This window comes from Monodelphis domestica, chromosome 4, assembly GCF_027887165.1.
Source record: "Monodelphis domestica isolate mMonDom1 chromosome 4, mMonDom1.pri, whole genome shotgun sequence".
NCBI classification, from domain to species: domain Eukaryota; kingdom Metazoa; phylum Chordata; class Mammalia; order Didelphimorphia; family Didelphidae; genus Monodelphis; species Monodelphis domestica.
The window spans coordinates 231,103,588-231,117,228 of NC_077230.1; the positions used below are offsets into that span (position 1 = coordinate 231,103,588).

A 13,641-nucleotide genomic window follows, 5' to 3' on the forward strand; every position below is an offset into this window, starting at 1 on the left:
CTCCAGAAAGTCCTTGCTTTGGAAGGACATTATGGGGTTGGTTCTGTTCTGTTTTGTTTTTTTCCCTTAAATAGTTCTATTTTTTATTAAATTATATTAATTAATTTAGAATATTTTTCCATGGTAACAAGATTCTTGTTCTTTCCCTCCCCTACCCCCATTTCCCCCATAGCCTATGCATAATTCCACTGGGTTTTACCTATGTCACTGATCAAGAACTATTCCATATTATTGATATTTGCAGTAGCATGATCATTTTAGAGTCTACATCCCCAATCATATCTCCATCAACCCATGTGATTAAGGAGTTGTTTTTCTTCTGTGTTTCTATTCCCACAACTCTTCCTCTGAATGTGGGGGATGTTCTTTTTCATAGATCTCTCAAAATTATCCTGGATCACTGCATTGTTGCTAGTAGAGAAGTCTATTACTTTCAATTGTACCACAGTGTCTTTGTATATAATGTTCTCCTGGTTCTGCTCCTTTAACTCTTCATCAATTCCTGGAGGTCATTCCAGTTTGCATGGAATTCCTCCAGTTTATTATTTCTTTGAGCATAATAATATTCCATCACCAACATGTACCACAATTTGTTCAGCCATTCCCCAATCGAAGGACATCCCCTCATTTTCCAATTTTTTTGCCATGGGGTTGGTTCTTATAAGAGGATGTTGGTCTAAATTGAGTTTTCTCATCAACATGATGGCTGAAAAATCAAGGCCAGGTGGTCAGATAATGTCATTAAGAACTAATCACAATCTTAGCGGGGGGGTGTTGGGGGGGGATTGCATTTCTGGAATTTACATAACCACTAAACTGTGTAAAAGAGCTGTTCTAACTGCATCAGAGGTCTTTGGTTATTGAGGAATCATTGGCCTCTATTTTTGGTCATTGCAAGTCATGCCAATAAATTGATTAAGCTTAGACCTTTTCTGCTTCAGCTCTCTCATTATTTTGGATTTATTGCAAAAGCCTCAGATACTTACTAGCTATGTGACTCTGTGCAAGTTATTTAACCCTGATTGCCTAATTTCTTCATCTGTAAAAATGAACTGAAGAAGGAAATGGTAAACCACTCTAAATCTTTCAAGAACATCCCAAAAGGCATCATGAAGAATAGGACATGACTGAAAATGACCAAAAAACATGTCTACCCTTATTTAAAGGTTCAACAAACAAAATAAATCAAGGTTTTTGAGTAGGAAGAACCCTGTCCACTAACCTTCAGATCCACAAAGGGGCTAAAAGAAACTATATTCATCAAAATGAATTTCATGTAGTAAATTTTAGCCATATTAGTTTATTTTTATAACCTACAATTAAAGCATAACTGAATTGCCATTAATTTGGGAATTGTAAGACAGAAAAATAAAATATAAGCATGTAATGAGGCAGGGCTAGAAGATTGTTTAATTCTGAAGGGAAGTCATTATGAAATATGTGAATATTGTAGCTTAGCATTTATGGTATATCCAAGCTAATCAATAAGTTATCTTTTCCCTTTCCTCTCTTCTTAACAAAATCACGATGCTGGCTTCCTGCATTTGTAGGCAATTTCACACCCTGAGTTATTCTGAGAACAAAACACTTCAAATACTGAAAATTAAGATATCACAAAAGAGACTGATTAAAGTTCCATGTACTAATAGTTGTAACCAAAAGTAACATTAAATTTTTAATATTTAGCTCTCTTTTTCTCAGAAAGAGTACTCTTTGTATCTGTTTGACATCAACTAAAAAAAATAACCTTTTCATTTATTATATTGCTAGTCTCTTCTATTTCAGACTGTCATCTGCTCTATTCATAAAATTGACAAAGAACAAAGAAATGATGCTGGATTTCTTGAAATTTAGCAGTTCCATTTTTTAAGATTAGAAGTTTATTGTCTGAATACAAAATTTAGTATACAAATACTGGGTTAAATGAATATGCCTATCATTATACATTTAAATACAAAACAAATTTAAGATAAGGCTTTCTTATATCTATTTTTTAAAAAATATTGAATGCTTTAATAGTACAAAAAATTTTCCTTTCTCCATTCTTCCTCTTTCCAGTCTCTTCAAGAAAAAGAGGAAGAAACTTTTCCTTACCTTATTTCTTTAAATTTCACATTTCACATCTCTAGAACATGGTATAAAAAAGCACACTGAATATTCAGTTTTATATCATTCTGATCTTCACTTCTCTACTAGTTTTGTTTTTACTTTTTAAATATGGCAGTTGTCTGTACATAAAACATTTACACCTTTTGGAAAACTCTCAAGTATTAATTATAAATCCTTTATTAACAAGCAGTAATCAATGTGAAATATTCATCCCAAAGCAAAAAATATAATGCAACTTCCACTTTCAGTTCTATTTCCTATCTCTCATTAACAAATAATTAAAAAGATTAATTTCATGAGAATTTAAATTTAGGTTTTTTTAATATGTAAGTAAACCACATTCTCCCAAGAAGCATAAAGTGATTACCTAACTGAAAAGAAAATGTTATTGTAAATTCACAATTCAAAGTTAATAAACACTATATCCCTTCAAGGCTTAACTCAGTTGCTACTTTCTACAAGAGATCTTTAATGCATACCAAGTTACTTTGTATATATTTTGTATGTATTTATCTGCTTAGAGTTATTTTCCCCCAAGTTCTTAAGGACAGGAACGATTTCTTTTTGTCCATATAACCCAAAATCTAGAAAAAATGCCTTGCTGTATATAGTAGGTTTAACAAATGTTTGAGGGACAGAAATAATTTACTTTATTATGCACCTATAGTATACAAACATTATTAGGCACATGAAAAAATAGTTTTAAAAAGACAAGATCCTTGACCTCAAGGGGCTCATAGGTAAAAATAGGAGATATGACATATATATAAACACCAAATGTGATCCACAATGAAATACCATTTCTTACTGAAGTGAATTGAAATTATCTTCATTCCCATATCTTAATTCCCATATGCTTAACACCAAGAGAATCATTTCTGCAAAAACATGAAACTTGATGGCAATAATCCAATAACTAAGCAATAGCATTAGTATTAATTCATTCACAAAATTGAGAACAGCCTGTGAGTAAAGAATATATGCAATTAGCATATATATATAAGACAACTAAAATCTACACATATAAATATAAAACACAAAAGTGCAAAAAGAGCTACAGAGGGTTAACAATAGTTCAAACGATGACATCCAGGTGTAGATATATAGGAGGCACTTGGAAATGTGTACAGAGATCAGATTTTTTTAATATATAAAAAGCATCTAAAATCATTAATAAAACCAAAATCTTTCCCAGTAAATACCAGAGTGAAGCAAGGATGCCCACTCTCCCCACTATTATTTGATATAGTTCTGGAAAGCTAATATCAACAACAAGAGAAGAGAAAGAAATTAAAGGCATAAAGTTAGGTAAAGAGGAGATAAAAATTATGCCTAATTGGTGATGATATGATGATATGCTTAGAAAATCCTAAGCAAGCAAAGGAATAATAAAGTGGAGAAGTTCCATGGAGACTGGAACAACCTCCAGGAAGTGATGCAGAGCGAGAGGAGCAGAACCAGGAGAACATTGTACACAGAGACTAATACACTGTGGTATAATCGAACGTAATGGACTTCTCCATTAGTGGCGGTGTAATGTCCCTGAACAACTTTCAGGGATCCAGGAGAAAAAAAACACCATTCATAAGCAAAGGATAAACTATGGGAGTGGAAACACCGAGAAAAAGCAACTGCCTGAATACAGAGGTTGAGGGGACATGACAGAGGATAGACTTTAAATGAACACTCTAATGCAAATACTATCAACAAAGCAATGGGTTCAAATCAAGAAAACATCTAATGCCCAGTGGACTTACGCGTCGGCTATGGGGGGTGGGGGGGAGGAAAAGAAAATGATCTGTGTCTTTAACGAATAATGCTTGGAAATGATCAAATAAAATATATTTAAAAAAAAAAAAAAAAAGAAAATCCTAAGCAAGAACACTAATTGAGACATAGCTAAGGCAAAATTGCAATCTACAAAATAAACTCTCAAAAATCAACAGTATTTCTAAATCATAAAAAGAATCAAGAAGTAAAAATAAAGGGAGATACTCTTTGAATAACTACAAAATAGATAAAATATCTAGAGATCAATTGCACATGTTTTTTAATTTTCAATATATGTATCTGTCTGTGTTGATTTTTTTTCACCGTCTTTAAAACAATATTATTTGTTATATGGAATTGTTCTCTGGGAGGGGAAGAAAGAAAATAAGAAATGGGAGACACAAACAAAAACTTTTTTAAAAAATTAAATTTTTGAGCAGATAGATGGTACTGTGGATAGAGCACCACGTCTAGAATTGGGAGGACCTCAGTTCAAATTTGAACTGAGACGCTCTAGCTGTGTGATCCCGGGGAAGTTACTTAACTTCCATTGCCAAGTCTTTACCACTCTTCTGCCTTGGAACCAATAGCTAGTATTGATTCTAAAGTGGAAGGTAAGGTTTATTTGTTTTTTAAGTGACTGGATGAGATATAGATCAAGAAGGATAGAGAAAAACAATACTGAGGATCACTAGCATTTAAGGGTTTAAAAAAAAAAGATTCCAAAAAATTAAAAATTAAACAGTTAAGAAGGAAGAAAAACAAGTAGGTAATATATTATAGAAGTTATAAAGTAGGGAGTAGACAACTGTTCGCACTCAGTTTGAGTTTTATGATTTACAAAGCACCTTTCTCAAAACAACTACTGAAGGTAAGCTACTATAAAGATTATTCTTACTAAGAGATAAAGAAACTGAGGTGTAGGAAGGCTAAAATTAATTCCAAGGTTATATAGTTGGTAAGTAGTACCACAAGTACCTGAAGCCAAGAACTTTTCCTTCAAAAACACCCTGGGGGCTCCACCTTTCCTCTGACAGGAGAAAGAGGTTAGACATTGGAAAGTTCCTTCCCAATATTCCACCATTTAAGCAGGGCACTCAGAAAATTCACTTCATCATTTCCCATCCAAGAGTCTCCAGAAATTCATAATACATTTTGCAAGATCAAATCAACTCTGAAATTCACACCTCCTCAAATAATTTCCTCCCATCCTGACTAAGCAAGACTTTACCATGCTCTTCCATTCCACTACCCTAATTCTTCCCTCTTTTCAGCTTCTTTTCATAGGTTGTCTTCCTCGAATCAACAATGAGGTCCTCAAGGGCAGGGACTGTCTTATGACTTTCTTCTATCTCTAGCATTTAGTATAGTTCCTGGCACAAAGTAGGTACTTAATAAATGTTTGACTACTGACCATACCATGGGTTTATCTGATACAAATTTACATATGTATAGTATTTTAGAATTTAAAAAGTACTTCAACATACAGTATAATAATTCATAATAATATCTAAGGCTTAGAAAATTATATTACTCTTTACCTCATTTAATCTTCACAACAAACCAGTGAGTGAAATAAGAGATATCATTCCTATTTTACAAATAAGAAACTGAGGTACAGAGAGGCTAAGTGATTGGTCTAGGGTCACAAAGCTATCGTTTGAGGCAAGATTCTGATCCATCTCCAGCACTCTATCCAATGGGCTGCCTATTATTGGAGTAAAAACATAAAAGCCTCACCAGATCATTCCAACACATCTTGTTCAATACTTTTTCTGAAGCCTTAGAAGTACCATCTCTGAACTAAGTACAGTACTTTTGGTCCAAATCGCTCACTTGGCATGTAATCATAAAATTTCTTCTAAAAATGGTTGTATATTTTTGTATTATTCTATACCAATGAGAACTATGGAGAAGGATTATGTCTTTATTTTTTTTAGGATTATGTCTTTAATTTTCTTTCTAATTGTGAAATTAATCATCAACAAACACTAACATTTCAATATATAACATACTCAACTTCCTTTGCATCCCCCACACCACCACCACCACCAAAGGATCCAGCATGGTTTCTCACATACAGCTCAATAAAAATCTATTAATAGGAACTGAATTTATTTCTATTCATTCTAATTCAAAAAAAGTCCCACCAATATAGAAAATAATGCCTTATTTTTTTTTGCTTAAAAAATAAAATTCTACTGTCTAGCCCCAGTATTATCCTGTTAATTTTTGCTACAAAATTTTAAAATTCAATCATATTTTACATATATTTCACAAAGCAGGACATTTTATCACTATGCCACATACTTACAACACACATCTGAGGTTCTGGTTACCTGACACATGACAAACTCTAAATGGTCCCAAACACTTGTGAATTGTTAAGAAATCAAACCAAATACCAGGAGTAGCTCAGCCCAGAAACTACTTCCAGAGGTCCACTACTCGTTAGCTTCTCAGTCACTCTATTCCAATACCTCACTTTCACCTACCATTTTATTTCCAATCTCATATTTCTTCCATATCCCAAAGTTTAATATCTTTTAAAGTCACTAATAGACTATACAGCCCAAAACATCTACACAACTCCATAATCATTTGCTCACTTTCTTGGCACCAATCTAAGATGATAAAACAATAAAACTGAAAGCTAAGAGGTCTTAAGATCTGATATAGCAACTCAAACCACTATAAAAATGCATTTGTGACATTTTAGTATAATATATCTAAAACAGCAAATTTAACTATTTATAAATATTACTCATTCAGATTATCAAAAGAACCATGAGTATTTCTATGGAACTTTCCATTACCTAGGCTGAGAATTCTCCTCATACATTCTCTCTTTCCCTTCTTTAAAAAGGCTGATGGTCTGCTTAGTTTTCTTCATCAGATTTTCCATAAATACCCTGAAATATTCATTTTCTCCAAGTGTCTCCATTCTCCCTTCGTATCTTGACAAGATAGTACGAAGATGCTGGTAGGTATCTGGTAGCAGGTCTAATATGTAAGGTGGACTATTCTTTAGAGCCAGCTTTGGATTCTGACATAAACGCACCACCTGGAACAAATTGAAAAGGAAAATTATGTAGACACCAAGGACTTTCAAACTTCTGATTTAACAAATTATTACTCATTATCTAAATATCCATGAGGATATTACAGAAATAAATTATTATATGTTCTATATTATGTTCTCTACAATACTACTTGAACTTAAGCAAACATAATCAATGAAAATATGCAACAGAATCTTCTACAGTTCAAAAGGTCTGCAATTTCATCAGTGTGGGTACTCCATCTACCAACACAAATTTCTTGAGTAATGTATGAATAGCCATGGCAAACCTTCTGACACATACTGGAGCTGTGTGACCCTAGGTAGGCCACTTAACTTTTCAGCACAAGAAAATAAAGATCTGCATTTGTAGAATGATTCTCCTCACTAAAGAGCTCCCTATGCCAATTAAATCACAGTTAGCTCCTAAACCTATGAATGGAAGTTAACCTACCATTTCACCTAGGTTTTCATTAGTACTATATAAAAGTGATAATGATTTTTCTATCTTTATTTTGTATACAGTACTAAAACAATCATCTCAATTAGTGTTTTTAGCCAATTTGCAGGAATTTTCTAAGTATATTGGTCACATTATCTGTGGGATAATTTCACTTCCTCCTTACCAATACTTAAAATTTTAATTTATTATCTGATATTGCTATAGTTAGCATTTGCATTAATGTTTTATTTTTCCCAATTATGTGCAATAATATTTAAACATATGCTTTTTAAAAATTTGAGATCCAAATTATCTCCCTTCTGAGATAGTAAGCAATTTGATTTAGGTTATACATATGTGATCACTCAAAAAGTATTTCTGCTTTAGTCATATTAGAAAAGAACACTCACAAAATATACACACAGGCACATGAAATTAAGTGAAAATAGTATGCTTCAATTTGCATTTTCTTTCTCAAAAGGTGAATAGCATTTTTCAAAATAAGCCCTTCAGAATTGTCTTGAATCATTATAGTGTGGAAATCAAGAATACCTAATTCTTCCTCAGTTGATCCCTATACAATACTGCCATTATCTTCTCCTAGTTCTTATGGCTAGCATTTCTAAGACTATGTCGAAATAAGAGTGGGTAGAGAAGTCATCTTTTCTTTAACCCAGTTTGCACTGAAAAAGCTTCTCATGTTTCTCTACTCAATAATACTAGATCATGGACTTTATAATAACTTCCTAACTTGCCTCCCTATCTGTAAGTCTTCACCCTCCAATCCATCTTTCACAGCACTACCAGAATGATCTTCCTAATGCATACTCTTCCTTTCTCCCTCTATACTATTTCACTTGGTGAAATCATCAGCTCCCATGAATTCTGTATGCAAATAGTTCTACATCCTTCTTTTCCAGTCCAAAACTCTCTACGGGTCTTCATCTTCATCTGCCTACTGAACATCTAGAACTGGATGCCCCATCAACATCTTAAACGCAACATGTCCAAAACTGAATTCATTGTCTTTCTCCCAGAACTCTCCCCACATCCTAACTTCCTTATTACTATTGAGAGTACTACCATCTTCCAAGTCACTCAAACTTACAACTTAAGTGTCATTCTTGATTCCTCATTCTCTCTTGATCCCCACCATAACCAACCTGTTGCCAAGGACTACTAATTTATATCTTTATGAAATGTCTTACATATACCCCCTTCTCTTCTGTGCCACTGCTATCATCCTTGTACAGATTCTCACACTTGAACTATTGCAGCAGCCTAATGATTAGTCTCTCTGGCAAAAAATCTCTCCTAATCCAATCCATCCTCTACTTAGCTGCCAAAGGGATAGTTCTAAGGTATAAATTTGACCATGTAACCTCCCTATTTAATAATAAATTCCAGTGGTTCCCTATCACCTCTAGAATCAAATATAAAATCCTGTTTCATGCTCAAAATACTTCATAACCTGTTCCCCCACCTTTCCAGTCTTCTTAAACTTTACACCCCTTCACAAAGAGACAGTGTAATCCAGTAACATAGTTTTCCAGGAACAAGACACTCCATTTACTGACCTAGACATTTTCACAGACTGTCTCCCCTCCTTGAATACTATTTCTCTTCTTCTCTACCTCCTGGTTTTGCTGGCTTCCTTCAAGTCTCAGCTAATATCTCACCTTTTACAGGAATCTTTCCTGGTTCCCTTAATCTCTACTACTTCCCTCTTTTGATTATTTCCAATTTTATCTCATATATAGCTTGTTTGCACATAGTTGTTTCTAAATTATCTCCTCCAATAGATTGTGAACTTTACAACTAGGAATGTTTTTTGCCTTTCTTTGTATCTTCAGTGCTTAGGACAATGCCTGGCAAATATTAGGTGCTTAAGAGACACAATATTAACAACAACAGCGATAGCTCATATTTATATTAGGATTTAAGGTTTTGCAAAATGCTTCTTATTTAATCCTTAAAACCTAGTGAAACAGGTCATACAGATATATCCATTTTACAGTGATGAGATAAGAAAACTGAGGCTCAGAAAGGTTAAGTCATTTCCACAAAGTTAAACAGATAAACAAGGTCAGATATAGGATTTCAACCCAGATCTCTCTTGACTCTCAGTTCATCCCTCTTCCATTACACCACATTGCCTTTTTCTCATCTTCAGAGGTTCTCTGAGCTTACCAAAATAAAACAAAAATTCCTTGATCTGGGATTCCAGGCTAATCTTACAGGATAATCATTCTACTATCTATACAATCTAATAATTCTACAAATTGATTCCAAACTATTTTTATAGCTTCACTATATTCTTACTGCCTATTAAGCCAAACTGGATTACTCTCCAGGACCCATTTTGATTCTTTCTTTTTCTCCCCCCCCCCAAAAAAAAGATTAAAATTAAAATTATATAAAGGATCTTTGAAGAATAGATTAAAAATTAATTAGAAACTAAAAAGCCTCTGGCCTCAGACACTTCCCAGCTGTGTGACCCTGGGCAAGTCACTTAACCCCCATTGCCTCACCCTTACCACTCTTCTGCCTTGGAGCCAATATACAGTATTGACTCCAAGACAGAAGGTAAGGATTTAAAAAAAAAAGAAACAAAAAGCCTAATCCCCCCCAAATGAGTGAATTAAAGAACAAATCATAGAAATGATTAATAATTTCATTAAAGATCATGACAATAATAAGACAACAAACATATCAAAATCTGTGGGATACAAAGTAGTACTTAAAGGGAATTTTGTATCTCTAAATGTTTACATCAATAAAAGAGAGAATGCAGATCAATAAACTGGGCAGGCAATTAAAAAGAACAGGAAAACAAATTAAAAATACTCAATTAAAATCAAAATTGAAAACTGAAAAAGTTTCAAATGAATAAAACTAGGAGTTGGTTTTACACGGGGACCAATAAAATAAATTCAAACCATTGGCTAATTTAATATTTAAAAAGAAAACCAAATTACTAATGTCAAATATGAAAGGGTATAAATGTACAACCAATGAAGATGGATTAAACCATTAGGAGCTATTTTTACTCAATCAATAAAACTTACAATCTAAATTAAATGAATATTTACAAAAATATAAGTTGCCCAGATCATCAGAAGAGGAACTAGAATACTAAAATAACCTATCTAGAAAATGAAATGGGACAAAGTGAAATTCAGGTGCTACTTCCTTCATGAAATAGTTGCAGTAAAAAGAGATCTGTCCCTTCTTGACTCTCATACGTCCTTATTTAGGCCCTTTCTAAATATTTATATTGCCAGTTATTGACACATATTCTATTAGCAATTCCTCAGATTTTTAATAGACCTCTAAGTCTTATGTCCAGGGGCTTCAGGTTAGATACTGAACTCTGGTCTCAATCTGTTACCTCAAGGATCAATACAAACTCCCCTATTTGGCAGTTAAAACACTTCACAACTAAGTTCAAAGTTACCTCTCCAGACACACTATTCTCAACCTACACTCTGGTTCAAACAAACTGGTTTTGTTGCTGCTTCTCACACAAGACATTCCATTTACCATCTTTATTGAACAGGCTCCGAATGTACTCTCCTGAATTATATCTCTTAGCATTCCTAGAGAAGACTTCATGGAAGAAGTAGTATTTTGCAGCTTAAAAGACATTAAAGGAAAGAATACTGGACTAAGAATCAAGAGCCCTAGATTTTAAGTGCCAACTAGCTCTATTTAAACATGACAGTGGGCAAAATACTTCATCCCCTCTTGACCTGCTTTCTCATCTGTAAAACGAAGGGGGTATCTCACAGGTTCATTTCAATTACAATATCATATAACACTCCAGATTCTACCACATGGCCCTTGTTATACATCGATGACTACCCTCTGTGAAGGTGTGAGTCTCTCTTCTATCTATCCTAAAGTAGCTGTCAGTACAATACTAATTCTTCAAGTATTAATACACTATGTGCTCTCTGCCTAGTAAGTACTGGTTATGCAACATTAGCTATAAGAATCTAAGCCTGTTGTTCCCTGGCAAACAATCTGCTAAAATTTGGGGTCATTTGTAGGAAAGAAAAAGGACATATCCTAAGAGTTTAATAAGCTGGAAAGGTTTCCAAAAAAGGTTCTATGTGACTATTTCAAGTCAATAGTTAACAAGGCATTAGAATCTAGTGCAACCTGCCTTTAGTCTACAATGAATTTAAATAAGCAGATTTAATGAGCCACCAAGAAAATAAAGTTCAACTATTTTAGGCTTAAGGAAATTATAACACTCCAATGTTAAGGGAAAAAATAAACAAAACTGATTTCTAATCAAGTTTGTCTTCATAAATCCATTTTTATTTTTATTGACCTATAGTAGCAAAAATGACTGCCTTTTCCTTCTTTATCAATCTATAAACTTAAAGTATCACTCACAACAATATCAAAAGAGAAAGGCCTGGGAAACCATTAGGAGTCCTCGCACTGTTGTTATATGCTACATTCACAATAGCTCTCTCATTGGCTCTCCTTTCCCAATTTTCTTCTGTTAAGTAGTGTTCAGAGAGCAATTTTTTAAAGAAATAAAATTCCCCTTGAAAACTGTAAGAAAAATTTAACCTACAGAATGTGGAGAGAAGAGTAAAAGGACATTAAATCCTAATAATTTTCTGCACTAAAGAGTTTGCACTTTTAATGTGGTCTAGGAAAGCAGGAAATACAAATCTATATCTTATGTGATGACTGCTTCCTAAAAACTAGGCATTTTAATTTTTTTTTATGTAACCACTTTATCCAAAGAAGTATTTACCCATTAAAAAGTTTCACGTTTAAGTGGAATAAAATGGGTTCCACCATATTTCCTTTTGCTATCAATTTCTTAATATTGTTTAACTTATTCAGAATATAATTCAACCAAGCTGTTTAAAAAAATTCAGTTTGGCTGGAAACAAATATGATATAAAACAAAAAGGCATCAATAAAACAAAAGAAGTGAAGAAAACTTGAATATATTAGTGTATGGATAAAACAATGAAAATCCTATATACCTAAGTGATTAAGAGAATCTATCAACATAAGGAACTTAGTAGCTTTTTAACTAAAACAATTTGCATTTATATTTTAAGATAGAATGATTAATAACCTCCATCCTGATAGTTTTTTAAATGAAATACATCCTCCCAAATGGACACAATAAAAGCTTTTGACTCCTACTTATTGTTCACCTTCACCCATTTATCAACATTCTATTCAATGATGTGAACTGTAATTACTAAAACAGATTTCTTTAGCACCAAAGTACTTTTTTTTTTTAACCCTCACCTTCTCTCAGTAACAATTCTAAGATAGAAATGTAGCAAGGGCTTGGCAATGGGGTTAAGTGATTTCCTTGGAGTCACAGGGCTAGGAAGTATCTGGGGCCAATCTGATTGGTCCTCCTAACTCGAAGCCTGAAGTTCTATCTACTGTGCTACCTAGTTGCCTCCACCAAGGCACTTTTCAGAAACACCGTCACTTAAAGTTGTAAATCAACTTTCATTTATCGCATCAACTGCAGAAAAAAATGCATTCAACATCCAACTATTTCAATGCAATACCCAATCTGACAACATAAAGAACATGGTAAATGCCAAACCAATTATTCTTAATGTGTGGAAAATGTGAGTTTATTTTATTTTGATTTTTTGGCTAAATTTGATATCTCCCCTGCCCTGGGCATTTTGCACAATCACATCTTATAACAAACATACTATAAAAATATACCCCAAAAAACTATAACCCAAACCTTCCAAAAGAATAATCAACTAGTTCAACAATAAACTATTAACATCCTGGAAGAGCAAAAAACAGCCTAGTAAGATGTCCTTAAGCATGCAATTAGGATGACTAGGATATTATGAGAACTGGCTTTGAAGTCAGTCACTCTAACCCCTGAATCTATCAGAGAACTCTTAATTTCCTACCATGAATAATGCCATGACTATTCCTGTAAAAGTGAACCTGAAATATTTACTATGAACTGAAATTGATACAAAAGCCAATATTTTAAAATATATTACACTTTTATTTGGAAGGAGGGATTTGAAAAATTTAAAAATATTGGTAAATGTTCTTGGTTCTTCAGTGAGATTTATGTTTATGCTTGAGGGAAGGGAGACATTTGACTTACTTCTAGTAAGTACTTCAGGGTACCTCTTATTTTTGTAAATTTAGAAAATGTAAAAGTAACTGGTATTTGTGTCACTTCCAGCTTATACTTAACAATTGTTTGGCCATACTGATTCCAACTACA

At 33.4% G+C, this 13,641-nt stretch overlaps 1 protein-coding gene across 2 annotated transcripts in view; it reads right to left on the bottom strand.

The window, feature by feature from the left end:
- CBL (Cbl proto-oncogene) overlaps window positions 1–13,641 on the bottom strand; it is a 118,936-nt gene that overhangs the window by 94,896 nt on the left and 10,399 nt on the right. For both annotated transcript variants that reach the window (XM_056794229.1, XM_056794228.1), the window contains exon 2: window positions 6,696–6,943. In XM_056794229.1, the coding sequence (XP_056650207.1) occupies window positions 6,696–6,943 (248 nt within the window). The remainder of the gene's footprint in view (window positions 1–6,695; window positions 6,944–13,641) is intronic.